This window comes from Cervus canadensis, chromosome 7, assembly GCF_019320065.1.
Source record: "Cervus canadensis isolate Bull #8, Minnesota chromosome 7, ASM1932006v1, whole genome shotgun sequence".
In the NCBI taxonomy this organism is placed as follows: Eukaryota; Metazoa; Chordata; class Mammalia; order Artiodactyla; family Cervidae; genus Cervus; species Cervus canadensis.
Window position 1 is genome coordinate 13,311,041 of NC_057392.1, and position 26,101 is coordinate 13,337,141.

General features: G+C 44.1%; 1 protein-coding gene across 1 annotated transcript in view; it reads right to left on the minus strand.

The window, feature by feature from the left end:
- Positions 1-25,843, minus strand: part of LOC122445317 (serotransferrin-like) — an 84,523-nt gene extending 58,680 nt beyond the window's left edge. Inside the window, 13 exon segments of the mRNA XM_043474374.1 lie at positions 891-1,035; positions 5,862-6,017; positions 7,374-7,412; positions 8,031-8,121; positions 10,570-10,721; positions 12,103-12,280; positions 12,967-13,145; positions 13,633-13,688; positions 14,474-14,621; positions 15,495-15,671; positions 16,426-16,534; positions 23,555-23,724; positions 25,630-25,843. Coding sequence (XP_043330309.1) covers positions 891-1,035; positions 5,862-6,017; positions 7,374-7,412; positions 8,031-8,121; positions 10,570-10,721; positions 12,103-12,280; positions 12,967-13,145; positions 13,633-13,688; positions 14,474-14,621; positions 15,495-15,671; positions 16,426-16,534; positions 23,555-23,724; positions 25,630-25,672 — 1,643 coding nt within the window. The 5' untranslated portion in view covers positions 25,673-25,843.
- Positions 25,844-26,101: the final 258 nt, after the last annotated feature.

The following is a 26,101-nucleotide window of genomic DNA, read 5'->3' on the forward strand; positions in this document are numbered from 1 at the left end:
ACTTTTCACTTTCATGCATTGGAGAAGGAAATGGCAACCCACTCCAGTGTTCTTGGCTGGAGAATCCCAGTGACAGCGGAGCCTGGTGGGCTGCTGTCTCTGGGGTCGCACAGAGTTGGACACGACTGAAGTGACTTAGCAGCAGAAGCAGCAGTGAGCAGTTTAGTTATGAATACCACCATCATTGTGAAGTTGATGGATTCATGAACTACCAGGGTAGCAAAGGCCAAAGTCAAACAGGATAGTTAAAAACTAATAAGGTCGTAAAGTGCACAGGTGTCTCTTTAAAAATAATTAAAATTCCATGAAACAGAGATGTAACCAAAGATGTAGAAATGATGGACTTTACTTTTGTATATTTCCGTGGTCATAGGTCCCCCCAGAGGTGACTGGAAGAGTGTGAGCTAGATGCTTGACTCCTGTGTTTATTCAATTATGGTAGGGTTTGCTCACCTGGCACTAGTGACATGAGGGGCCAGATAATTCTTTGTTGTAGGGTGCTGCCCTGCGCATGTAGGATGTTTATCAGCCTCTCCCAATTAGATGCCAGTTGCACCGTCTCAACCCTACTGATAATCAAAAACATCTCCAGACACCACTAAATGTCTCCTGAGGGGTAAATCCCTCCCCTGCTCCCCCCAGCCACTGAGAACTCCTGACCTGCACGATACCACCAGTCTTTGCTCTCTATGACAGCCAGTTCCGGAGATGGTGTCCTGGAGGGACCTGGATGCCTCTTCACAGAGGTTTCTACCTACGTTTGTAAACATGCCACCCTAACATGCAGGACTAATGGGCTAGGAATGTAAGAATCTCACCTGAGCTCCTAAAAGGAACTCTTGTCAGGGTTGGGATTATTATTATTTTTGTATGAGGATTATAAGACTCACCTGAAAGCCCCTGTATAGCCGTAGTATCTTTCATTGCTGTTGGGAACGCACTCCTTTCCTGAACCCTTCTCTGAGCCAATGCACAGAGCACAGAGACTGGAATTTCGCTGAGATCCAGGTGCACAACCTGCACTGAAAAATTCATCTGTGCAAAAGGACAAGAGAAAGTCAGCTCTTCCTGGGTCAGTATGAGTGGACTTTATCTAACACATCACAGGTGTGTCTGGCCCAGGTAGATAAGTAGGTAGAACATGCTTATTATGTGACCTACATCAGCACAAGACTTGCCAGGCTGTAGGCTCTGAAAGAAAACTTCACTGAGGCTGAAAATGGTGAGTGACCATTACAATTCAGGTGGAGGGGACTCCATCAGCCTCCCAATAGTGTCATTACTCACCTAAAGCGAGATGAGATGGAAATTATGTGAAAGGTGACTGAAGCAGGTGTAAAATTGCAAGTCTCACTCCCTGAGTGGTGCCATTTGTTTTCAGGTGTTTCTTTTCTCTGATATTTATTAGAAGAGTTTCTAACAGAACTTAGAACTCCAAACTCAAGAAAATTCTGGGGAAATCTCACTCACAGCTCAGCTGCTCTCCCATGGCTATATAACTGCCAGGAGGCTCAGGAGAGCAGAGGTGGTGCCCTTGCTGGTGGGGAACAGAACTCCTGAAAGTCGCCCCAACCACCTTCCTGGCAAACTGATATCACAGAGCATGTTAGTGCAAAGATGTGATTGCCTCTCTGAATCTGAACCTCCTCTCCAATACACACAGGACTTGCCTGGTTCTGTCTTTAGAGGCCTCTCCGTTTAAAGTTGCTACACATATTTGGAGGTGGCAGGGGGGAAAGTACTCAGGAAGTTAAAGTTAATAAGAACCACGAGGAAACATATCCATGGTGAACTTACTCACAGATTTTAGGAGGTAGAACTAAGGCCACACCTGAAGATATTCAGAGGACACAGAGAACCAACTGATTTCCACCCCTTCAAAGGGGCCTAAGAGCTGAAGCTGCCAAGACCTTAAAGAGACCCAAGAATCCCTAACACCGTATTGCCTAGAAAGCTCTGTGGCAGGGCTCGTAGCCATCCACCAAATGGCCATTTCCTCTTGTTTCTCTGTAACAAAGATCAAGTTGGTTTTTTCTCTTAATTTTTTTCTCCATTAATTTTATATTGAGATATAATTGACATGTGTGTGTGTTAGTCACTCAGTCGTGTCCAACTCTTTGTGACCCCGTAGCGTGCCAAGCACATTAATTTCAGGTGTACAACATGATTCACTATTGTGACTATATGTGAAATGATCACTACAATAGATCTAATTAATATCTATCACCATACAGGGTTACATTTCTTTTCCTTTTAGCTAGGACTTTCAAAACTATGTTGAGTAAAAGTGGTTAAGAGTAGACATCCTTGTCTTGGGGAATGCCTTTAGCTTTTCATTGTTGAGTATGATTTTAGCTGTACATTGATCATATATGGTCTTTATTATGTTGAGGTACGTTCCCTTCATGCCCACTTTCTGGACAGTCTTTACCTTAAATAGATGATTGCTGTTGTTCTTTGTTTGGTCACTCATTTGCGTCTGAATTTTTGCAACCCCATGGACTACAGCACGCCAGGCGTCCCTGTCCTTCACCGTCTCCTGGAGCTCACTCAAACTCGTGTCCATTGAGTCAGTGATGCCATCCAACCATCCCATCCTCTGTCGTCTCCTTTTCCTTCTGCCTTCAGTCTTTCCCAGCATCAGGGTCTTTTTTAATGAATTGACTCCTCACATCAGGTGCCCAAAGATTCAGCTTCAGCTTCAGCATCAGTCCTTCTAAGGACTATTCAGGACTGATTTCCTTTAGGATTGACTGTTTTGATTCTCCTTGCAGTCCAATGGACTCTCAAGAGTGTTTTCCAACACTACAGCTCAAAAGCATCAATTCTTCAGTGTTCAGCCTTCTTTATGGTTCAGTTCTCATATCCATACATGACTACTGGAAAACCCATATCTTTGACTATATGAACCCTTATTGGCAAAGTAATGTCTCTGCTTTTTAATACACTGTCTAGGTTAGTTATAACTTTTCTTCCAAGGAGCAAGCATCTTTTGATTTTGTGGCTGCAGTCACCATCTGCAGTGATTTTGCTACTGCTGCTAAGTCACTTCAGTCGTGTCCGATTCTGTGTGACCCCATAGATGGCAGCCCACCAGGCTCCCCCGTCCCTGGGATGCTCCAGGCAAGAACACTGGAGTGGGTTGCCATTTCCTTCTCCAATGTGTGAAAATGAAAAGTGAAAGTGAAGTTGCTCAGTCGTGTCTGACTCTTAGTGACCCCATGGACCGCAGCCTATCAGGCTCCTCCATCCATGGGATTTTCCAGGCAAGAGTACTGGAATGGGGTGCCATTGCCTTCTCCATGCAGTGATTTTACAGCCCCCCAAAATAGTCTTTCATTGTTTCCATTGTTTCCCCATTAATTTGCAGTGAAGTGATGGGACTGGATGCCATGATCTTTATTTTTTGAATGTCGAGCTTTAAACCAGCTTTTTCACTCTCCTCTTTCACCTTCATCAAGAAGCTCTTTAGCTCCTCTTCACTTTCTGGTATTAGGGTGGGGTCATCTGCTTATCTGAGGTTAGTGATATTTCTCCCGGTAATCTGGATTCCAGCTTGTGCTTCATCCAGCCGGGCATTTCCCATGATGTACTCTGCATATAAGTTAAATAAGCAGGGTGACAATATACAGCCTTGACATACTCCTTTCCCAGTTTGGAACCAGTCCATTGTTTTATGTCCAGTTCTAACTGTTGCTTCTTGACTTGCATACAGGTTTTCCAGGAGGCAGATCAGGTGGTCTGGTATTCCTATCTCTTTAAGAATTTTCAACAGTTTGTCATGATCCACACAGTTAAAGGCCTTAGCATAGTCAATTAAACAGAAGTACATGTTTTTCTGAAATTCTCTTGCTTTTTCTGCAGTACAACAGATGTTGGCCATTTGATCTCTGGCTTTTCTGCCTTTTCTAAATCCGTCATGAACATCTGGAAGTTCTTGGTTCATGTACTGTTGAAGCCTCACTTGGAGAATTTTGAGCATTACCTTGTTAGCATGTGAAATGAGTGCTACTGTGCAGTCGTTTGAACATTCTTTGGCATTGCCTTTCTTTGGGATTGGAATGAAAACTGACCTTTTCCAGTCCTGCGGCCACTGCCCAGCTTTCCATATTTGCTGATATATTGAGTGCAGCAATTTAACAGCATCACCTTTTAGGATTTGAAATAGCTCAGATGGAATTCCTCAGTGGAGACTGACTTTGTTCATAGTGATGCTTCCTAGGGCCCACTTGACTTCACACTCCAAGATGTTTGGCTCTTGGTGATAGATTACACCATCGTGGTTATTTGGGTCATGAAGATCTTTTTTATATAGTTCTGTGTATTCTTGCCACCTCTTCCTAATATCTTCTGCCTCTGTTAGGTCCATACCATTTCTGTGCTTTATTGTGCCCATGTTTTCATGAAATGTTCCCTTAGTGTCTCTAATTTTCTTGAAGAGATCTGTAGTCTTTCCCATTCTATTGTTTTCCTCTATTTCTTTGCATTGTTCACTTAGGAAGGCTTTCTTATCTTTCCTTGCTATTCTTTTGAACTCTACGTTAAGTTGGGTATATCCTTTTCTCATTTGCTTTTTGCTTCTCTTCTTTTCTCAGTTATTTGTAAGGCCTCTTCAGACAACCATTTTGCCTTTTTGCATTTATGCATAGATGATGAATTTTATCAAAAAGCTTTCTCTGCATCTGTTGAGATGCTCATATGATTTTTATTATTCAATTTTTTAATATGGTGTATCACATTAAAAATTTTTTTCTTGTGATGAGAACTTTAACAGCTACTCTCCTAGCAACTTTCAAATATGCAATATGGCATTAACTATAGTCACCAGGATATACGTTACATCCCTATGACTTATTTTACAACCAAAGCTCATACCTTTTGACTACCTTCACTCAATTTGCCCATCCCCAACCCCTGCCTCTGGCAACCACCAATCTGCTCTCTGTGTCTGTGAGCTCAGGTTGTTTTGTTTAGATTCCACGTATAAATGAGAGCAAATGGTATTTGTCTTTCTCTGCCTGTTTTATTTCACTTATTTCACATAGTATTCTCAAGGTCCATCCATGTTGTTGCAAGTGGCAAGATTTCTTTCTCTTTTATGACTGAATGACATTCTACTCTATACGTATAAACCACAATTTCTTTGTTCATTCATTCATGATGGACACAGGTTCTTCCCATGTTATGTGTTATTATGTAAATAATGCTGTAGTGAGCATGTGGGTACATTTTTCTTTTTGAGATAGTATTTTTGTTTTTTTCTAGTAAACACCCAGAAGTGAAATTGTTGGATCATACAGTAGTTCTATTTTTAATTTATGAATAAAAATCTAAATAAAAGATAACATTTTCCAGCCCATTTTACAGATAATTGTGACTATGTACCTAAGTGAGGGGCAATGAGAAGTTAGCTGAAGTAATTGGGTTAGACCTCCTAATTTGCTCCTTTACCAAGGTGGTGTGGACTTCAAGTGCCCTTACTCCTTGTTCCTTAAGGTTGCCTGGATCATGGATGTAATGGCAACCATGGGTAACCTTGAATATGGAGGCCTCACGCTGAGAATGGGGAAGTGGGAAGACAGAGAAGCCTGGGTTTCTAATGACAATACCAACATGGACTCCTGTCTCTGGTCTTTTTCATGAGAGAGAATAGTAAACATATGTTCACTCAAGCCATTACGTGCAACTGAGAAGAGCCATTCTGATCCACCTCCCAGTCCTGCCATTCCTTTTATTTCCTTGAAGTTCACTAAATCAAATTGTATTATCATAGAACAAGGGCCTCTTGTACCATACTACTCTTGCCAGTGCACCTCTTTCTACCCAACCCTGACAACAGCACACCCCCAGAGCTTACTCACCAAATTTACAGTTATTAATCTTGTTGTAGAGCAAACCCATGGGGATATTCCAGCCAGCGGTTCTGTCTACTGCAGTGTGGCAGGACTTCTTGCCTTTTAGATTGTTCCAGTTGAGATCAGCATCTGATGATTTAACCACAGCCACAGCAAGGTACCCTACAAGAAAGACACCAAAAAAGGGAGTATTAACACCTTTGGACCCTCCAGAGCGTCTGTCTACAGTCAAACCTAGCCATCATCCTATGGAATAAAATTATCCCAAAACATTCTTCCTCTCTTTGAAAGGGTCTTCCTAATAACTGACTGAAGGGAGATACCAGTCATTCCAAGAGGTGGAGATTAATCTGAACTTAAAAAAAAAAACAAAGTAGTAAGAATACTTAATCATTGGAGCAATGGATGAAGATGGACAACACTTCCCCAAATGCATGAAGCTACTGACATACACTAGCAACTCACCCTCCACTGTGGAATAGCAGAGGAATGGATACTGAAGGGTACATGTAACTCCAACATTCTAAACATTAAGAATTTTATTAGAAAAGAGTAGTAAATGTTCAATAAACTGTAGGTTTATTATTCTGGTCAGATGTTTTATGATAAGGAGAATAAAGGTTTGCACCAAAATAAATATGCAAAGTGAAACTGTCATAATCAAGTTAGCTGCTATCATTGGCGGCAAATACATGCTGATCTTTAAAACTGGGAATAGAATATAAACTCATGATTTCAGTTCTCCAATTTAATTAATTCAGGAAATTGTTTCCAATAGAAAAGATACAAATATTTTTGCTCATGGACTAAGAATGGTTCTATTTTTGGCTAAAGAGCTTGCTTCCTAGTATGATGGGGAGAGGCTGGGATGCTGTAACTAGAAAAAGTGATGAGAACAGACTTGTACACTAATGGCTGGAAATGACCTGCAGGGACTTGAGCGTGGGACCCAGAGCCCAAATCTTTGATACGATTTCCTGTCTTGCTCTTGACACATCTTTCCAGATCCACCCCAAGCCTGAGTCCTGGGTGAGAGCCAGGTTAGCCTGGGTTTCTAGGCTTAGCCCTGGCTGGGAGGCTGGGCAATTTCATGTCTCTAGACATCTTCCTTTGTGAGCCTCTCCTCTCAGGCCTGCCAGGCACGTCAGCAAGGTTTCTGGGCTCGTGCTAACTCTTGTTTATAACTTTGCAGGCTGCACGCAATGCAAAGCAGTGGTTGGAGGGTCTGTATTTGCTTGTTGGATGTCAGAGTCTAGACAACTTGTGATCTCTCTAAGCTGTTGTTCCTCTGTGCATCATTAGAAGACGACAAGACACATCTTATAGGATTAAATGAGAATTCCCATGTGTGTGTCGTGGCAAGTGTAATTATCTTGCCAATTATTCTCCTCCCATGGTTCTTTTGATTCTGAAAATTGGTCTCTTATCTACTTTTGATTTGAATTTAAGCTTGCCTATGCTTTCCCAAAAGCAATGGGAATTTATCTTAAACTCACGAGGTTACCGATACCAACTCACCTTTTTCTGGTGTGTCCTTACAATTTCCACTCCCAGGTTCTGCAGGGGAAAAAAACAAAGTCATTGGACACTCATGTATAGATTGAAAATTTTCTTCCCCATATGCAGCTCAGAATTATAAGAGCCAGGAAAACTATCTACGTATTACCAGTTCCCAAAAGGTCCAGGCTGTCTGGATTATGCAAGCTCACTTTAGCTCCCTGGCCTCTGGAATTTAGCCCAAAATTTTATATTTCAAGTTTCCCACTCTATCTACCCTGTGACCATAGTGTAACTCTGCTAACTGTACCTGAATCCCTGCACCAGGGCAACAGGAGAAGTGCGGACTTTGGAAGCAAGAAGACCTGCCAGGAATTCCAGCTAAGATTCTAGCTGTCCTCTGCAGAGGGGTCACTTTTAGCTAGAACTTCCCAGTGCAAAGTCTCCAACTCCCTTGTTGGAGTACAGTAAAAGGTACAGTAGAAGATTCTTATTTTTCAAGATAACAAAAGGGACTAGAGATGAGGGAGCCCAGAGCCTAGCAAGTAGGAGGTGCTCAGTAAGCAAGAGCTTTATGCTCCCTGTGGCTGAATCAGGCTGTGATTTTGTTTCCTGTCTCAGGTTGTTTTCTTTAACAACCTGTCTCAGAGGCAATGAACCACTGCCCCTCCCACTTACCGTAGTTCTCTGCCAGGACAGGCACCAGGCCACATTTGCCTGCTATGTAGAGGTAGCCTCCATCCAAGCTCATGGCATCAGCTTCTCCTTTCTGCAAAGACATAACACATCACAGCAGGTAAAAGAGATCCTCTCCAGTCCCACATGCCCGTCTGGTTGTTTCCTTGAAGCAACCTTGCCAGCACAGGTCGTGAAGAGACGAAGGTGCTGGTAATGGACCCCCAAAGGATCAGTCAGGCAGACCTGACATAGAAAATAAAAAGTACTCCCATTTTCACCAAACCATGATGAACTGATGATCAACTCTGGGTGATCTGCTTTGTTTCTTCAGGAGCAAAGACCCACATTCAGTCCCCTTGACCTCTCATATGACACACTGTTCCAGATACACTCACAACAGCTTTCTGACACCAAGAATTCTCCATTTGTAAGACAAACAAATGGAGTCAGGGACATAGGGCTGTGTCTGTGGCATGGAGTGCCTCGCTTTGAATCTTGACCTCGTTAGCTGAGTGCTATTTCAGTGCTTGGTCAATAAAAGATCTTTAATGAATGAGTAAAATAAGCTCAAATGAGTCAAATAAACTGAACTGTGGTGTTGGAGAAGACTCTTGAGAGTCTGTTGGACTGCAAAGAGATCCAGCCAGTCCCTCCTAAAGGAAATCAGTCCTGAATATTCATTGGAAGAACTGAGGCTGAAGCTGAAACTCCAATCCTTTGGCCATCTGATGTGAAGAACTGACTCATTTGAAAAGACCCTGATGCTGGGAAAGATTGAAGGCAGGAAGAGAAGAGGACAACAGAGGATGAGATGGTTGGACTTGATGGACATGAGTCTGAGCAAGCCCCAAGGGTTGGTGATAGACAAGGAATTCTGCCTGGCATGCTGCAGTCCATGGGGTCTCAAAGAATTGAACACAACTGAGCAACTGAACTGAACTAAACTGAATAGAGCTAATAAGCCCCAAATTTCAGAGATGCTTAATTCAATAAGACTGCCAAGCTTCCCATTAGGCCTAGAAATATACTTTTGAGGAATATACCCTAAAGGAACAATCAGATGGGTGGGAAACTATTTGGGCAAAATGTGTAAGTAGGCAAAAGCATGCATGTATGATTCATAATAGCAATGAGACAGGACCAGACTTAATAGTAAGGAAATGGCTCAATAAATTGCAGCACACCCACACTCTGGAATAACTATCAACATTAGAACATCATGTTTTCAGGAAACAACCTAAATGTCCATCAATAGATGAATGGATGAAGAAGATGTGGCGTGTATATACAATGGAATACTACTCAGCTATAAAAAGAATGAAATAATGTCATTTGCAGCAACATGGATGGATCTAGACATTATCATACTAAGTGAAGTCATTCAGAGAAAGACAAATACCATATAATATCACTTATATGTGGAATCTAAAATATGACACAAAAGAATGAAATAATGCCATTTGCAGCAACATGGATGGATCTAGACGTTATCATACTAAGTGAAGTCGTTCAGAGAAAGACAAATACCATATAATATCACTTATATGTGGAATCTAAAATATGACACAAATGAATTTATCTACAAAACAGAAACAGACTCACAGAAATAGAGGACAGACTTGCGGTTGCCAAGGTAGAGGGGGATGGAGGAAGGATGGATTGTGAGTTTGGAATTAGCAGATGCAAACTATTATATTAATACACAGACTAGATAAGCAGTAAGTCCCATTGTATAGCACAGAGAACTGTATTCAGTATCCTATAATAAACCATAATGGAAAAGAAAAGGAAAATCTGAGTTAAAAAAAGAGAAAAAAAGAAATGAAAGAGATAGTTCCTCATAAACTTGGTCCCCAGACAAGCCACTGTAAACAGAATAGTGTATATTCTTTCAAAAATAAACTAAAATACATTTTTAAAAATCATGTTTTCAAAGAATGAAATTTTTTTTGTGAACACGGGAGCAAGTCATTCTCTGAAAACAAGAAAAAAGCTCCCTAGATAACTTTAGGTGAGAAAAGAGTAATAAATTGCAGGCATGATATGAGCCCAGTTAACAGGATTTTCTCTGATTTATAAGGTTACGGTTACTTTTTATGTATTTTCTTATCGCCTTCAGTTTTTCAACACTTCTAAAAGCAAATGTGGAATGCCCTTGTGAGCAACAAAGCTAAACTTCCACGTGTTTCCTCAGTAACATGACCTTGTCACGCTTGCCATGGCACACCGTGGGTCTCAGGCACACTCACACCGAGGTCCAGCCTCCCTAAGCAGACACAGCTCAGATTGCCCTCCACGGAGTGCTGACACTAGGAGGAAATAAGCCCTCCGGAGCCCTTCAGATTCACAAGCTCAAAGGTCCTGAGGACCCTGCAGGGTCCTCACACTGAGGTCCCCCACACTGAGGTCCACCCACACTGAGGGTGAGGTTCCCAGGAACCCTGCTTTTTGTGTAATTCCCAGGAACACTCACTCAGCCTCGGGGACAGGTAGGCAGCGGTGGCAGGCACGTGGCCCTGTGGAGGCAGGAGGGACGTACCATGATCTTGGCGATGCACTCTTCAGTGTTTTCTGCTGTTTCACACTCTATTGCCCCGACACTGAACCCACTCCACCGATCACACTTTGTCCTCTCGTGGTGGCCAATTGCACACCACTTCACCTTGCACTCATCCTTTGAGGTGTCCGGGGCTAGGACGTAAGCAAGAAAACCAGTGATGAGAAGAGGCCCAGATGTGGCTTGCTGGTTTTGCTGCTGTCTTCAGAAAGACGCTGGGATTTTTTTTAGCAATACACAAACAGATTCCATTCAAGGAATTAAGCTCTTAGAAATTAAAGGCAATAACAGTCTCTTGGCTGGCTTCTTATCATTTAGATTTAACTTAAAATTACTTCTTCTGAGAAGTCCACTCTCCTCCCAACTCCAAGGCATTCTATCACTTCAGGCTGGGGTTATTTTTCCCTCATTTAGAAATAGCACTTAACCATCCGAGCAGATGTTGTATATTTATTCATTGTTTACCGTCTGTTCCCTGCAGGAGAACATAAGCTTGGCCAGGGTGAGGGCCATGCCTGTCTTGTTCTCCATGGCACCCTTAATGCCAGGCTTATGGTCAGTGCAATAAATGTTTACTGAATAAACAAACACCTACCCAACTTTCAGACTGGCTCAAGAGGCATTTCCTCAGGGAAGCTTTACCTCAATTCTTGGACCTGTTTACCTTTGTTTTCGCGCTCTTGTAGAGCTGTGATATTTTGTTCTGGGTTTTTGCTTTCTTTCTGTTGAGGAAATCTCTCATTTCAATTGATCATTCAGTGGAGTGACTATTCCTTCAACATTTGTCTTCCCCACTGGTCTGAAAGTTCTGTGACAACAGAATCTAATACATCTTTGCCTCACCATTATATGCCCAGCATGTTACATAGTTTATAGCTATTAATAGTAGATGGTCAATACATGTCTGTTGAATAAATGAGTGCTCAAACACACCTCTAATGACCCAAGGAAATAATTCAGGAGAAGGACTGACCTGTCTAAAGCTCCAGCTTCACCACGGTACATGGTGACCATAGCACTGGCTGCAGATGTACTTGTTTGTAGCAGTTTCATTCTATTTGACTTACTTTGTACCAGGCTAATTGGCTTCATGAAGTGGGTAGGGGAGCCCTGGCTTATACAAGGGAAGCAATACTGGCATCAATACAAATCTTCTTCTTTTTGGGTGGGGGGCCTGCCTTGTGGCTTGTGAGATTTTAGTTCCCTGACCAGGGATCGAACTTGGGCTCTCTGTAGTGAAAACACAGAATCTTAACTATTTGGCCTCCAGAGAGTTTCCGATAAAAATCATTTTAAGTGTGAATTTCCTTTAATGTCCTTTGGTGATGTCCAGGTCCATCTCATGATGGCCAAAGTCATTTAGCATCCATCTAACACTGGGCTGGATGGGCAGGGCAAATGAAGGATTGTTGGGACAGGTGTTTAGTACCTGGAAAGACTCTAATTTCTAGTCCCCACCCTCACCAGGTTTCCAGACTCCTAGAGCCACATGGTCTAGGAGTTCCAAATACTTACGTTTACTTTCTCTTAGATTCTGAAGAGCAGTAACATATTCATATCCCAAGTACAGCTCAAAATCCATCTTAGAAGGAATCTTTAAAAACCCATCAGCAGAGTCCTTAAATAGCAGGTCCTTCCCATGAGGGGATTGGAAGAGCTGGAAATTGTCCGGTTTATCTTTGCCAAAATGTTCCTGTTTGTGGTAAAACACAGGTCTGAATGGCTACAGCAACAAGGGGTGCTGCAAAATGGGTCAAAGATTAAAACTGTGAAATTTTCAAGATATGAATAGAGAGGGCAGTCAGACCTGCTGTTTCCCACCCAGCACCTTTTCCATTCACAGCCCTTTTGGGCCATGTAACAAATATCTGATACTCTGAACTTTTTTCTATGCCTGTCTCTCTGGCTGGATGATAGCTCACTGGGTGTAAGAAACTCAACTTCAGAGGCTGTGTGGTTGCCTTGATGGACAGATGGGAGGGCTGGACAAGAGAAACTGGCTCAGTTCTGGCATTCTGCTGCTCTGGGAAAGGAAGGCTGGCTGTATGTGCAACTCCCTTTCTGTCAGGCTGAGGGACTTGGAAGAGAGACCATTTCCTTTCCAATGGAAGAGAAATGAAAGAGAGCAAGAAGGAGCAGCTTCATATCACTGACCCAGAATGTAAGAGTCTGGCAGATGACAATGCAGGACTAGGCTATGTGCAACTCCAAGAAGGTTTTACTGGGTGGGTGTCTGCATGCAAGTGGATGGTGTGTGGCATGGTCCCTGCTATGTCCTGAACACAGAATGACTTCCACAGTGGCTGAGAGGGAGTGAAGGAAATGCCCCAAATCCAAGCAGGGACTGCTAAGCAGGAGAGAGGACAGGGGATTTGGTACCTGGGCGTGATTGAGAAGTTCCCAGATCACATCCTCCTTGCCGCCCACGGTTCGAGCCACAACCGCATGGGAAGGGACCTTTGCCAAGTAGCATTCATGGTAATCATCTACAGGCTTCCGGGAGTTGTCCCCGCAGAGCAGCTCATAGTTTTTCCTGTCGTCTGGGTTAGGCAGGTTGTCTGGGGAGGGAAGCCCACATAGGTCGATGGCAGGAGCCCCCTCCTCTCCCTTGCAACCTCTCTGAATCAAGAACTATGTGAGCTGAGAAGCCAAGAGCAAACAGTGAAGGCCAGAAGGAAACTGACTTGCTCAAGATCCCCTAGGCAGTTACAGATCGAGAAGCTTCTGATGCCCAGTGCAGGGGTGACTGCCCACATCCCACAAGAAATTTCATCTCAGCAGGCCGACTACAGGACAAGGTCAGCCAGACCTGCTCCTGATCCTTTGCTGTTGCAACACTGGCCTGGTATTCAGTAAGCTGGATGATAGGATGAGGCCCAGGCGTCCGGATGGGGACCCTATGGGCACACACCTCCTCACAGGTGAACATCCCAGCAGTGAGAAAGGAGGAACACACTGTGCTCACATCTGACACCTGAGCAGGAAGACAAAGAAAAGGAAGGCCCTCTGCTTGAAGGGTCTATAGATTCTTCTCCCATCACCTACCCAATACCGTTGAGTGCTTGACAAAGGCCACGTCCCCACCGCCCTCCGTCAGACACCTGTGGAGAGGGGACACATTAGGGAGATTATTGCAGGGCAGGCCCTTCTCCTCAGGCTCCAGTGTCTGACCACACCGTCCAGCCTTCGGACAAGGGTAGGGCCTGGGGGAAGCCTCTGTGCAGACCCACAGCTGAGGAAGCACCATGGGGAGCTGATCCCCAGGGCACCATGGAGATGTGGGGTGAGCTCACAGGAGCTGGAGGGCTATCACCATGTGCCCCAAAGCATCAAAAAGGTATTGAAGACATCTCAATAGTGAAAAGTGCTTTCAAACTTCTGGTGAAGGATAAAGGCATAGTGTCTCTTGAGGGAGGAAAGGTGCCCTTCGCTTGCTCTAAAACTTTAGGATATAACCAAGCGAGAAGAGGGAGCAAGAAATCAGCCACACAAGCTGCCTATGCGGGGACAGAGAAAGGAGGCAGGAGAGAGGCCAGTGCACTGAGCAGGTGACGCTGTTGCCATGGAGAGCAGAGGGCCGTCCCCACGGAGCACCCTGGGCACCAGGGCAGTGCCGGTAGCTTCTGGCTCTGCTTAGTGCAGTGAGAAAACTCTGGGGAGACAGAAGGGGTCCCAGGAGGGGGCTTCCTTGTCAACGTCACATGAAGAGAGTGTGCCCTGGTCTGGCCTGGAGAGTCCCAGCTGTGTCACTGAGTTCCTGGGAGGGGATTAGGTACCCTGGATGCCCCTTTGCAGGCTGGACTCTGCTACGGGTCAGGGAAGCCCCCCAACCTGAAGACACTGGACACTTAGGAGCCGGGATGGAGAAGCAGCCAGTCTCACTCACTTAAAGGCCCCTGAGTAGCCGAAGTATGGTTCGTGGTTGGAGCAGGCACACTTGTCTGTCCCTTTCCCTGCACACAGTTGACACAGTTTGGGAAATGATGACTGATCCGCACAGGGGACACAGCTGCCCGAGAAGAAGTTGGCCGCAGCTGCTCAACACAGAGACACAGAAACACAGGGCATGAGCCAGCCTGGCCAGAGGCAACTACAGCTCCCGGTCCAGGCTCACAAGAGAGATCCAAGCAAAACCAGCATCCCCACAGTTACAGTTTGCCTTTATGAATGTGTGTTTGCACTCAGTCGTGTCCAACTCTTTACAATCCCATGAACAGTAACCTGCCAGGCTCCTCTCTTCATGGGACTTCCCAGGCAAGAGTAGTGGAATGGGTTGCCATTTCCTCCTCCAGAGGATCTTCCCGACCCAGGGATTCAACCCATGTCTCTTGAGTCTCCTGCATTAGCAGGCAGCTTCTTTACCACTAGGGCCACCTGAGAAGCCTCTCTTCAAGACTAAAGGTTTTCAAAAAGGGGCATATTTAACCCCTTCCCTCCTACCTCCTCCCCAAAAACCAGACTGGCATAGGCCTATGTGTCCCTTTGGACTTGGCCTCCAAGACCAGATGGAGGACCCACCCGGAGAGGTGTAGGCCAAGTTCATAGCCAGCAGATGGCCTTTAGGAAAGCTCCAGCAGAATGGGGAAATCATCAGCCACAGACATGAAAGCACCCCAGGGAAGTGGACAAAGGGCCCAGGAGCCTTGGCCCTGAATGAAGCCCTCCATTCCCTTCCCCCAGTTCCTCAGGACAGCCTCTGGTGGGGTGTCAGGAGCTTATAGGAAAAAAGGACTTGTGACAGCCCACAATAGCTGCTAATGCAGCAGATTTGCCCATTTAAAGCAGGTTAATCTCCCACCTCCACTCCCAGAGCCATCACACATCATCACCTGACCATGTCTGAGTGATGCCAGTGTGGCCCGTGTGGGCATCTGAAGAGATTCCTGCTCACCCTCCTGCCCACTTACCTCTCTGAATAGATTCCTGTGGATCAGGCAATTGCTTATAAAGTTTGCCCATGGGGATGTTCCACCCAGCGGACCTGCCGAGGCCTGTGTGGCAGGACTTCTTGCCTTTGAGATCATCCAGCTTGAATTCAGTGCCCTTCTTCACCACCGCCACAGCATAATAGAAAGTTTGCGGGTCTGCGAAGGGACAGTGTGGATGAAAGACTCTCAAACGGCCCACCAGAGAAGCACTGTTCATTACTACTGGGCTCCTGAGCAGGGAAGGGTTACCCAGAGGTAACATTTATGATGGATTGGGTCCTAAAGAGGACCAGAAAAGCCTTCCTAGGCTTACAGGGGAAAGGATGGGCCACAGAAGAGACATTTGTAATGACCCTCCAGGCACACCCAGGATCAAGGAAGCTATGTGCACACATGCCCCAATGCTCTTGCCTACCCTGGCCTTGCAGGGAGTGTCTGCCTGTACCTACAAAACGAGTCTCCCCCTGGAAGCTGGAACTGTGAGAGGCCACATTGCTAACTTTCTCTTAGTATTTTTGTTCCTCACACAGACCCAGGAACAGTGGAGTTGCTCTCAGATGAGATCCAAGGCCGTGGGGGCTCCAGGTACATGCTCCTGTGTAGTCTCTCCCCTGCATGTGGTTCTTGGAGAACTCCTCTTTATTCTAAACCCCGATGGTTCAGTTCATTGTACACAGCCTGCCTACAAGGTCAGCGTCATGAGCACCAGTCCTCAACCAGCCCAAAGCTCCCAGGACCTTGAGTTGTATCTACAGTTGTTGACAGGGCCCCTCATTCCCCACTCACTCCCCAATGGGGAAAGCTCATAAGTAGCTAATCTCCATTACCCGCCTGAATGAGACAAGACCCAGTGTCTACCAGGAGAGAACAAGGGCTACTAATTACTTTCTGGGTCCAAAGGAGAACTTACTCTCTTTTGTCCCATGGAACTCTGCCACTACAGGCTTCAGGTTGTTGGGCTTCAGGCCTGCCTCATACACCAAACCTCCATCCAATGTCACAGCATCTGCTTCGTTATTCTGAAAGAGAACAGACCAGAGTTCAGTGAAGCCCTTACTTCCAAGAAAGGCCCACCTATACTTGGGTATGTAGAAGTGACTGGTAGTGCTTCTCAGATCTGAGGCCAGATGAACCCTCAGCTTGCCCAGCCCTTATGTAACACCACGGGCTTCAGTTAACTCTGCTGCCCTGGTGAGAGGTTTTGGCCATCATTTTCCTTATTCCTGCAAAGATGGAATGAATCATTTTTCTCTTTTTCCTGGTGAGGAGTCCAGCTACTGGCCCAGAAAACTATTGTGATTTTCAAAATTGACCTAACTTACAGACACTTTGCCAGCAGGCCTCTTGGGGGAAAGCTCCAACACCAGACTGGGTGCACAGTCCATTCAGTACAGGCTCTGAAGGAGCTGCAGTCAAGGACTCCAGTCTCTCTGCCTAGCCATGCTTTTACACATATTTATATTTCAAGTTCAGGTCCAACCTCTCTATCTTGGGCCTTCTGCTGAGATTGTCCTCAGATGTCTCTGTGGAGAACTTTCAGTGGGGAAGAGGAGACATGAAGACATCCTTTCCCGCTGCAATTCAGTACTCAGTACTTTTCCTTCCTGTCCTGGGTCCATATAACCAGAGGAGTCTTTTGTTCAGGGACCGGAGCTTTCTCTGGCTTTAACTTCATGCTTATACTCTAAACTGACTATTTAATGCTCATTATGAGCATTAATGAGTGTTTAGTTCCATTATGGCTGACTGTTCATTTAATCAACTACTCAGACATCATTGTCCAACTCAGCTCCATCTTACACATTAAAAAAATAGAGGCAGAGAAAGTTTAAATCATCTCCCCAGACCACATAACAAGTAAGTCATATAGCTAGGATTTGAATCCACACAGTGTGGGTTTATTTCTTCCATTACACTGTTACTTTCTGGGTTTTGTTTTGCTTTGTTTTGTTTTGCTTTGTTTTATTCTTAGTTTTTGCTTTTACTAATTCTCTTCTTTAAACCAAGATTTCATTTGAAGTATTACAGATACCATCCCACTAGGTCTAGAATTTATATTTTCTCTCAAAGTGAGATGCACCATCTTTATATAGACACTTCATAACATATTTTTATTGCTTTTTTTCTTGCTTCAAACATCTTTAATCAAAATTACTTTTCTTGAATCCCTTGCTAGTACTCCATAAATAAATAGTTCTTATGAATTAAATTACAAAGAAGAAACTGTAGCTACACAGTCTGCATCATGTTATAGGTAAATAACAAGAAAATAGTATTTATAAATGAAATAAAATAATAATGTAAGCCAAAATATATATTTGTCTAGCTGAAACTTTTCTTTCAATGGTTGGAGTTGTTTTTGTTGTTTTATTGTAATAAAATAATGTAACATAAAGTTTATCATTTAACCATTTTTAAATGTACACTTCAGTGCCATTAAACACATGCATGTTGGTGAAGGGCTCTCTTATTCCACAACTAGACTCCTTATATGAAGCAATCTTTATGGCTTTCTTGGTATCCCAAAGGTAGATGAAACCTCCAGAGACTTTCCTCACCCACCCCACCCACCACAGAATAAAAATAAATGAGTAAAAAAACCAGAGCTTTTCTTAAAGCAGTGAGGTTGGGGCTTTCTAGGCCCAGACACCAGTATCTTGAGCAGGAATCACTGAGGCTTTGGGGGCTCAGAAATCAAGAAGCCAAGGCCTAACTCATGTGGCCCTAACTCCACGAAGGCCACAGGGATTCCGAAGGGAACCTGAACCCCCACGAAGGTGGAGGATTAAAATCAAGTATGACTTCCCAAGTGCAGAAAACCAAACCCAAAAGAAGGGAAGCCACGATGCATGGGCATCAACAGGAGCAGCAGACTTGGCTCACAAGGACTGTGGAGTTCAGAATGGTCAGAAACAATGGAGAAGAGCTATATATGTGCTTTATGTACAAAGTGAAGGCCATAATCACAGAGATAAGCATAGAAAATGAGATTATCAGGAATAAAAAGAAAAATTAACTCATACTTCTAGAAGTAAAAAATGTAACCATTGAAATTTGAAAAGTGAATGAATAGGCAACAAGTTGATATAACAGATTAAAATTGAGAATTAGGGAACTGAAAGTTATATCTGAATAACTCATCTTGGATGAATTTGGTGCCCATCTGTGCCAAAAAGAGGTACAGAGACAGAAGCTATGAAAGAGGGATTAAAAGATATGGAAGCTAGATTAAAGAAAGCCTAACATGTGTCTTCTTGGAATTTTAGAATTAAAAAAAGAAAGAAACAGAAGAAAGGCAGTACTTTTCCAGACCTCCTGAAAGACATGATTCCACAGATCCAACATAGTCTAAGCAAGATAAGTACCAAGATTCCCACAACTGGAAATATCATGGTGAATCTAGGGAACATCCTCAACCAAGGACACGAAAAGTTATCCAGTGAGATGATTAAAGGAGAAATAGGATGATACCAGACTTCTCAATGAGTACAAAGGAAGTCAGGAAACAATGGAAATATTTTAAAATAGTGTAAAAACATCAAACTAGAATTATACATTCAGCAAAATTACCATTCAAGAATAAAGGGGAGACTGGCATTTGCAGAGGAAACAAGCAAGCAACAGAGAGAGTTTAATACCAAGAAATTGACTCTAAAGTACCACCAAAAGGACACATTTCAAAAGCAAACATCCCAGAAGGATGATTAGAAATATAAGAAGGAATAGTAGCAAGTTCCCTGGTGGTCTAGTGGTTAGGATTTGGCCCTTTCACCATCATGGCCTAAGCTCATCCCTGTTGGTGTTGTTTTCATTGCTGAATCATGTTCGACTCTTTTCGACCCCATGAACTGTAGCCTGCCAGGCTTCTCTGTACATGGAATTTTCCAGGAAAGAATACTGGACTGGATTGCCATTTCCTTCTCTAGGGGATCTTCCCCACTCAGAGATCAAACTAGCATCTCCTTAATTGGCAGGCAGATTCTTTACCACTGAGCCACCAGGGAAGCCCCAATCCCTGGTTGGGGAAGTGAGATCCCACAAGTCACACACCATGGCCAAAATTTTTTTAAAAGCTTAAAAAAAAAAGAAGAAGAAGAAATGGTAAATAGATTAAATGGCAAAAATGTAGATAAATCCAAAATTTTCTCTGTGTCTTCCTCCCTCTTTCTGAACTTTTGGGCACATACACAAACTTACACTGATGATGCTGTGAAAGTGCTGCACTCAAAATGCCAGCAAATTTTGAAAATTTAGCAGTGGCCACAGGACTGGAAAAGGTCAGCTTTCACTCCAGTCACAAAGAAAGGCAATGCCAAAGAATGTTCAACTATCACACAATTTCACTCATCTCACATGCTGGTAAAGTAATGCTCAAAATTCTCCAAGACGGGCTTCAACAATATGTGAACAGTGAACTTCCAAATGTTCAAGCTGGATTTAGAAAAGGCAGAGGAACCAGAGATCAAATTGCCAACATCTGCTGGATCATCAAAAAAGCAAGAGGGTTCCAGAAAAACATCTATTTCTGCTTTATTGACTGTGCCAAAACCTTTGACTGTGTGGATCACAACAAGCTGTGGAAAATTCTGAAAGAGATGGGAATACCAGACCACCTGACCTGCCTCTTGAGAAACCTGTATGCAGGTCAGGAAGCAACAGTTAGAACTGGAATAACAGACTGGTTCCAAATAGGAAAAGCAGTACATTAAGGCTATATATTGTCACCCTGCTTATTTAACTTATATGCAGAGTACATCATGAGAAACACTGGGCTGGATGAAGCACAAGCTGGCATCAAGATTTCCAGGAGAAATATCAATAACCTCAGATATGCAGATGACACCATCCTTATGACAGAAAGTGAAGAAGAACTAAAGAGCCTCTTGATGAAAGTGCAAGAGGAGAGTGAAAAAGTTGGTTTAAAGCTCAACATTCAGAAAACTGAGATCACAGCATCCGATCCCATCACTTCATGGCAGGTAGATAGGGAAACAGTGGAAATAGTGGCAGGCTTTATATTTTGGGGCTTCCAAATCACTGCAGATGGTGAGTGCAGCCATGAAATTAAAAGACGCTTGCTCCTTGGAAAGAAAGTTATGACCAACCTAGACAGCATATTAAAAAGTAGAGACATTACTTTGGCAACAAAGGTCCATCTAGTCAAGGCTATGGTTTTTCCAGTAGTCATGTATGGATGTGAGAGTTGGACTATAAAGAAAACCGAGCACTGAAGAATTGATGCTTTTGAACTGTGGTGTTGGAGAAGACTCTTGAGAGTCCCTTGAACTGCAAGGAGATCCAACCAGTCCACCCTAAAGGAGCTCAGTCCTGGGTGTTCATTGGAAGGACTGATGCTGAAGCTGAAACTCCAATACTGTGGCCACCTGATGCGAAGAACTGACTCCTTGGAAAAGACCCTGATGCTGAGAAAGATTGAAGGCAGGAAGAGAAGGGGACGACAGAGGATGAGATGGCTGGATGGCATCACCGGCTCAATGGACACACGTTTGGGTAAACTCCGGGAGTTGATGATGGACAGGGAGGCCTGGCATGCTGCAGTCCGTGGGGTCGGAAAGAGTCGGACATGACTGAGTGACTGAACTGAACTGAACAAACTTACACATGCATACACACACATACTTAGCTATATAATATGTATGTATACTGTCAAGAAATACATGAAGTATCTACATTCCAGGGTTAGTTAAGAAAAGACAGACATAAAATATCAATATAGTCCAGAGTTCTCTTTCTGTTTCAGAAAGAGGTAGGGGGTTGATTATTTTACTGTTAACACTTTGTTAAGCTAAAAAATTATACAGTAAAAATTTAAGGGACTCATTAAAGAATATAAACAAATTGTTTAAATTTACTTCCAATGGGGGAAAGGTGGAATAAAGGGAACACAATCCAAATGAACACACACATGTGCAAACTCAATTTTTAAAAATCAGAAATCCGGGGGAAAGGAGGACTATGAGAAATCAAAAAGTAATATGGCAGAAATAAGTACAAATTTATCATTAATGAAAGCAATAATTTATTAATGGTTTAAATTTACCACACAAAACAAATGAGATTACCAGATTTCATTAATAAGCAAAATCCTCAGCAACATACCATTTTCATAAGACACACCTGAAGGATAATCACACAGAAAGTTGAAAATAAAGGAATGGAAAGAGACATAGAAGGACAATCCTAGTTAAAAGAAAGTTAATGTAGTATGCTAATATCAGAAAAATAAACTTTAGTTAAAAAGCACTGCCAGAGACAGTGATTAATTTATAATGATAAAATATCAAATTCACCAAGAGTTATATGGATTATTCTTTCATATACGGCTGGTGACAGTGGGAATTTGAATAGCCACATTGCATTTGCTTAAAAACCCAAATACATTTGGCATTGTTTTTGAAGTCAAATACTCACACATCCCATGGCACAGAAAATCTGTTAGTACATATATATTACAGAGAAACTAGTAATACTTGTGTAACAGGAGATTTGTGTAAAAATATTCCTCAAACCCTGATTAGAATAACAAAAAACTAGAAACAATCCAAATGCTTAATGACCAGAAAAGAAAAAATAAATTGTGGTATACTAACACAATGGACTTTTGCAGAGCTCTGAAAATGAATGAACAATAGCTGTATTCAACAACATGGGTGAAATCCTAGTATAACATTGAGGAGGAAAAAGCAAGTATGAGAAGCCAACACATAGTAATGACATGTTTATAAAATATTTTAAGAAGCAAAACTATGCAATTATCCACAAATACCTATACAAGTCTTTAAATAAAAAGCAAGAAAGTTCTGGGATTCTGTTTGCACTGGATAGGGAAATACATGGATAGTTCTAAGCAGGGTCAGAGGGTTACACTGCCCCAAGTGATGAAGTTCCTGTAGAATCCATGCTGCTACACAGTAGCCCTAGAAGTCAGCTACTGGCAATGGTGAAGTTTTGAGAACCTCTGGTAGGTTTGTGGATAGTATTATTTCATAATATTAATGTATTTTAAAACGAAGAGGGGTATGCATATACCAAATCTGAAAGTAAGTCATAAATCAAAAGTTATAATTAAGCCTGGATAGTAACTGAGGTTCAGTACACACACACACAACAGACCAGTTATTTATACAAAAACACTGATTCCTTCAGTTAATCATGCTCCATCTGACTGAGTCTATGTATACGCCCCCACTCCTTCCAGTCTCCTTCTTGCTCTGCTCCAGTCACCCTAGCTTCCCTACAGAAAATCAAACAAGCCCAGCTCTCCCCTGTCTCAGGCCCTTTGCGCATGCTATGGCTCCCTACCTGACATATTTAACCTGTGGCTTTTGGCAGGCTTACCAATACTTATCCCTGGGGTCTCAGATTCATTGCTCCCTCTCAGGGAGATTGCCATTGACACCCAGACCAGAGCAAGTTTCCTCTGAAAGTTCTGTTTCTTTTCCTCCATTGTACATCACGCAATTTGAAATTTCATGTCTACTTGTTTGCATGTTTTTCTTCTCTCCTGACTGGACTGTAAGCTACTCAAGAATCAGGACCATGTGTGCTTACAGTCACCGCTACAGCCCCATTGCCCAGCACAGGGTCTGACCCGTGTTCAGATGAGTAGGAATAATGTTGAACAAGTATTTTGGAAAACCTAGAACAAAAGGATCAGCTATCATCTTCAATCATGACAATGTATTCCTCCTCCTTGTGCGTATCATTCATCTACTTCTTGTGATGCATCAAGAACCTCCAAAATAGTGTTACACGGTCATTTTGAGAGCATGCATTTCTTCTCTGAGTTCAGAGAACTTAGTGGGTCAAAAATAGTCCCCTTTTAGAGTATGCTATATTTTCCTTTAAGCCATTAAAGATGACTGCTTCTATTTTCAGTTCTAAAATGATTTTACTAGCACTAGGGGCTGACTGTTCCACACATCAGTCTCCTACCTGTGAGTACAGAATCATTCCAAGTGACAGGGAAGAGAAAGTATGGATTTTCTTCCACTCTCTTTTAAGTGGCAGTGACTTACCATGATAGCCTTGATGCAATCCATGTGTGAGGTTTTCTTCACACAGGAGACAAAAGGACCAGTCTCAAAGACACGAAGCATATTTTCACGAAAACTGGCGCACTTACTGGCCTCATGAGTTGAAATGGTGCACCATCTCACAGTTTTCTCGGAGTCCGCCAGACACAGCCCTAAGGGAAAGAGGCCAGAGACCCCCGTGTCAGTGGGAAGGACAGCAGCAGCCTCTGGAGGGTCATGGAGGCTACTTCCTCTCCATTCTCTCCTGTTTACCCCACTCCTGTCCATGAACAACAAGAGCAGAGGTTCCACTGCTTTCTGAGTCTGGGGACAAGTGACAAGTATCCTAATGGCCTCTTAGTTTCCCACTGACCAGCATGTGCTGATCAGAGGGATGCTGGCTTGACTGTTAGCTCTCAATTGGCGACAACAACCTGTTCCTCTGTGTTCTCTGAGCCTCCTTATTTCACCTCATGACATGTGGCCTACCTTGGAATACAAACTTCCACATACATGGGGGATTTTTAATTACATCAAGCTGTTGGTTCAATGCTGTAGCTCTGGGAAGCCAGCAGGGTAGGAATCACATTTTCTAGTAATTAGTATCTTTCAGAGAGTGATGCTTTACCCAAGGTTACCTAGCCTCTTAATAGCTAAGTGGTCTAGAAATCAGGTCTCCAGACTTTGGTCTCTGCCCAGGTAACAAAAGAAGATAACATTCTGAGTTGTTTTCCATCTGCTTGGCCAGAAGAAAGGGATAAATGATTGATGAGGCAATGAATTTGCCCGCGATGCTCATCTGTCACCCTCTGTTCTAGGAACTACTAGAAACTCCACATATTCAATGTTTCTCTGTTTCCAACGACCCCTCCTTCAATTTCCACAATTAGGCCTTTGGACTGTCTCTAGGAGAAGCTAAAGCCAGCTGTGTCTGTGAAAATCAATCGCCATGGTTGCAGACGTGTTGTTCCCATGATATGAGCATTTGGCACTCTCCCCAAAGCCCTCTGTCATCTCCACTCTGTGGATCAACAGCACAGGGCTGACTCAAAGCTGATAAATATCTATGATGCACAAAGCAGGAGATGGGGAGGGAATGGTTCTCCAGGATAGAAAAAGAGGAGCCACAGGAAATTTACTCCCCAATCACCCTTGACCCCAGCTCCACCCATGGGGTATCGAACCAGGCAACAAGGGGTCAGTGGCAGACTTCCCCAAAACTACTCCTCCAGACCCTCCCCAAACCATCCCTCCTGAGGTCCCAAAGACAGGTGTTGGTCCTCAGTCATGCATTTACCTTCCACAGCCTTGTGAGATCCTCTGAGGTTGGGAGGGGGAAGGGTAAAGGTGAGTTAAGGTGGGTGGACTCTCAAGGGCTAACTTTTTCAAGAGGGTCAAGTAACTAAACACAGAAGGCTCCAAAGGTAAGATAAAGGCACCACGAGTGGCCAGCAGAAGTTAGAGGACAAAGCAGGCCCAACAGCTACAAGCTGCGAAACATGGATCTGTGCAGCAAGGTCCACTCCACCCGTGCCTGGATTTGTGGCCTTACTTACTTCCATGGGGCCCTCCCAGGCCAAGCTGCACTACCCTTCAAAGTTTGGTTTCAAACCCCATGCTCGGGACCCTTCGACAGACCTGTCTCATTAGTGAGGCACGGTCAGCACCAAGGGCACCCATGGGACATCAGACTGTCAGTGGTGCTATGGGAAGGCCTTGATGGCCATCCTAAGCAGTTTGGACTTATCTGAGGTCGCAACAAAGGGATTTGATAAACCGGGATGGGAGCGCCCTAATTTACTGTATTCCGCTACCACGAGATTTACTGGATACGAGAAGAAAGGAAGGAGAGAGTGAAAAGGTGGCAGAGACACCAGCAAGTCCGGAAGGTGCGCGCAGGCGCAGAGCTGTCCCCGAGGCAGTGCTGAAGCAGGTGCGAGGGTGCGGCGGGGAGAATGGAAGGAAAGGTCCCAGGCTTCCAGCTCCAGCGCGGAGCCCAGGGAAGGTGCAGAGGGCTCCGAGATGCAGGGGGCGCCAGGGCCGGCGACGCTGAGGGCCTTCCCAGCCGCCACACTCACCCAGAACCGCGCAGGCTAACAGAGCGCGGACAGCGGGCCTCATCCTCCCCGGTCTGTGACGCGGAGCGCAGAGCACAGACCGACCGGCTTCTGCGTCGCCTCGCTGCGCCCGGCGCCCCTATATCTCCCGCGGGGCTGGCCGAGCACAATCCTTGACCCCTTGTGTTTGCTCAGCCCGGTTGCCCAATCGCCCCTCAGCCCTCCCCCTTCATTCCTCGCTCAGGCTGATCACCTCATTTCCTGACCTCTGGAACAGACCCGTGGGTGGAATCCAACAAAAAAGTGCTGATTGGAAGGGAATGAAAGACAAGTCAGCCCGTTGTTAAAGTGTGCTTGCTCTGTACCAGGAGCAGAGCTGCAGCCGGCTGGTGTGGGTGTGGCTCTGCTTCTGAATCCTGGGGAGCCAGAGCTGGTCCTGAATCAACCTCTGTGCTCGTTCCATAGAAGAGGGAAGCCGACTGCCCCAAAGGCA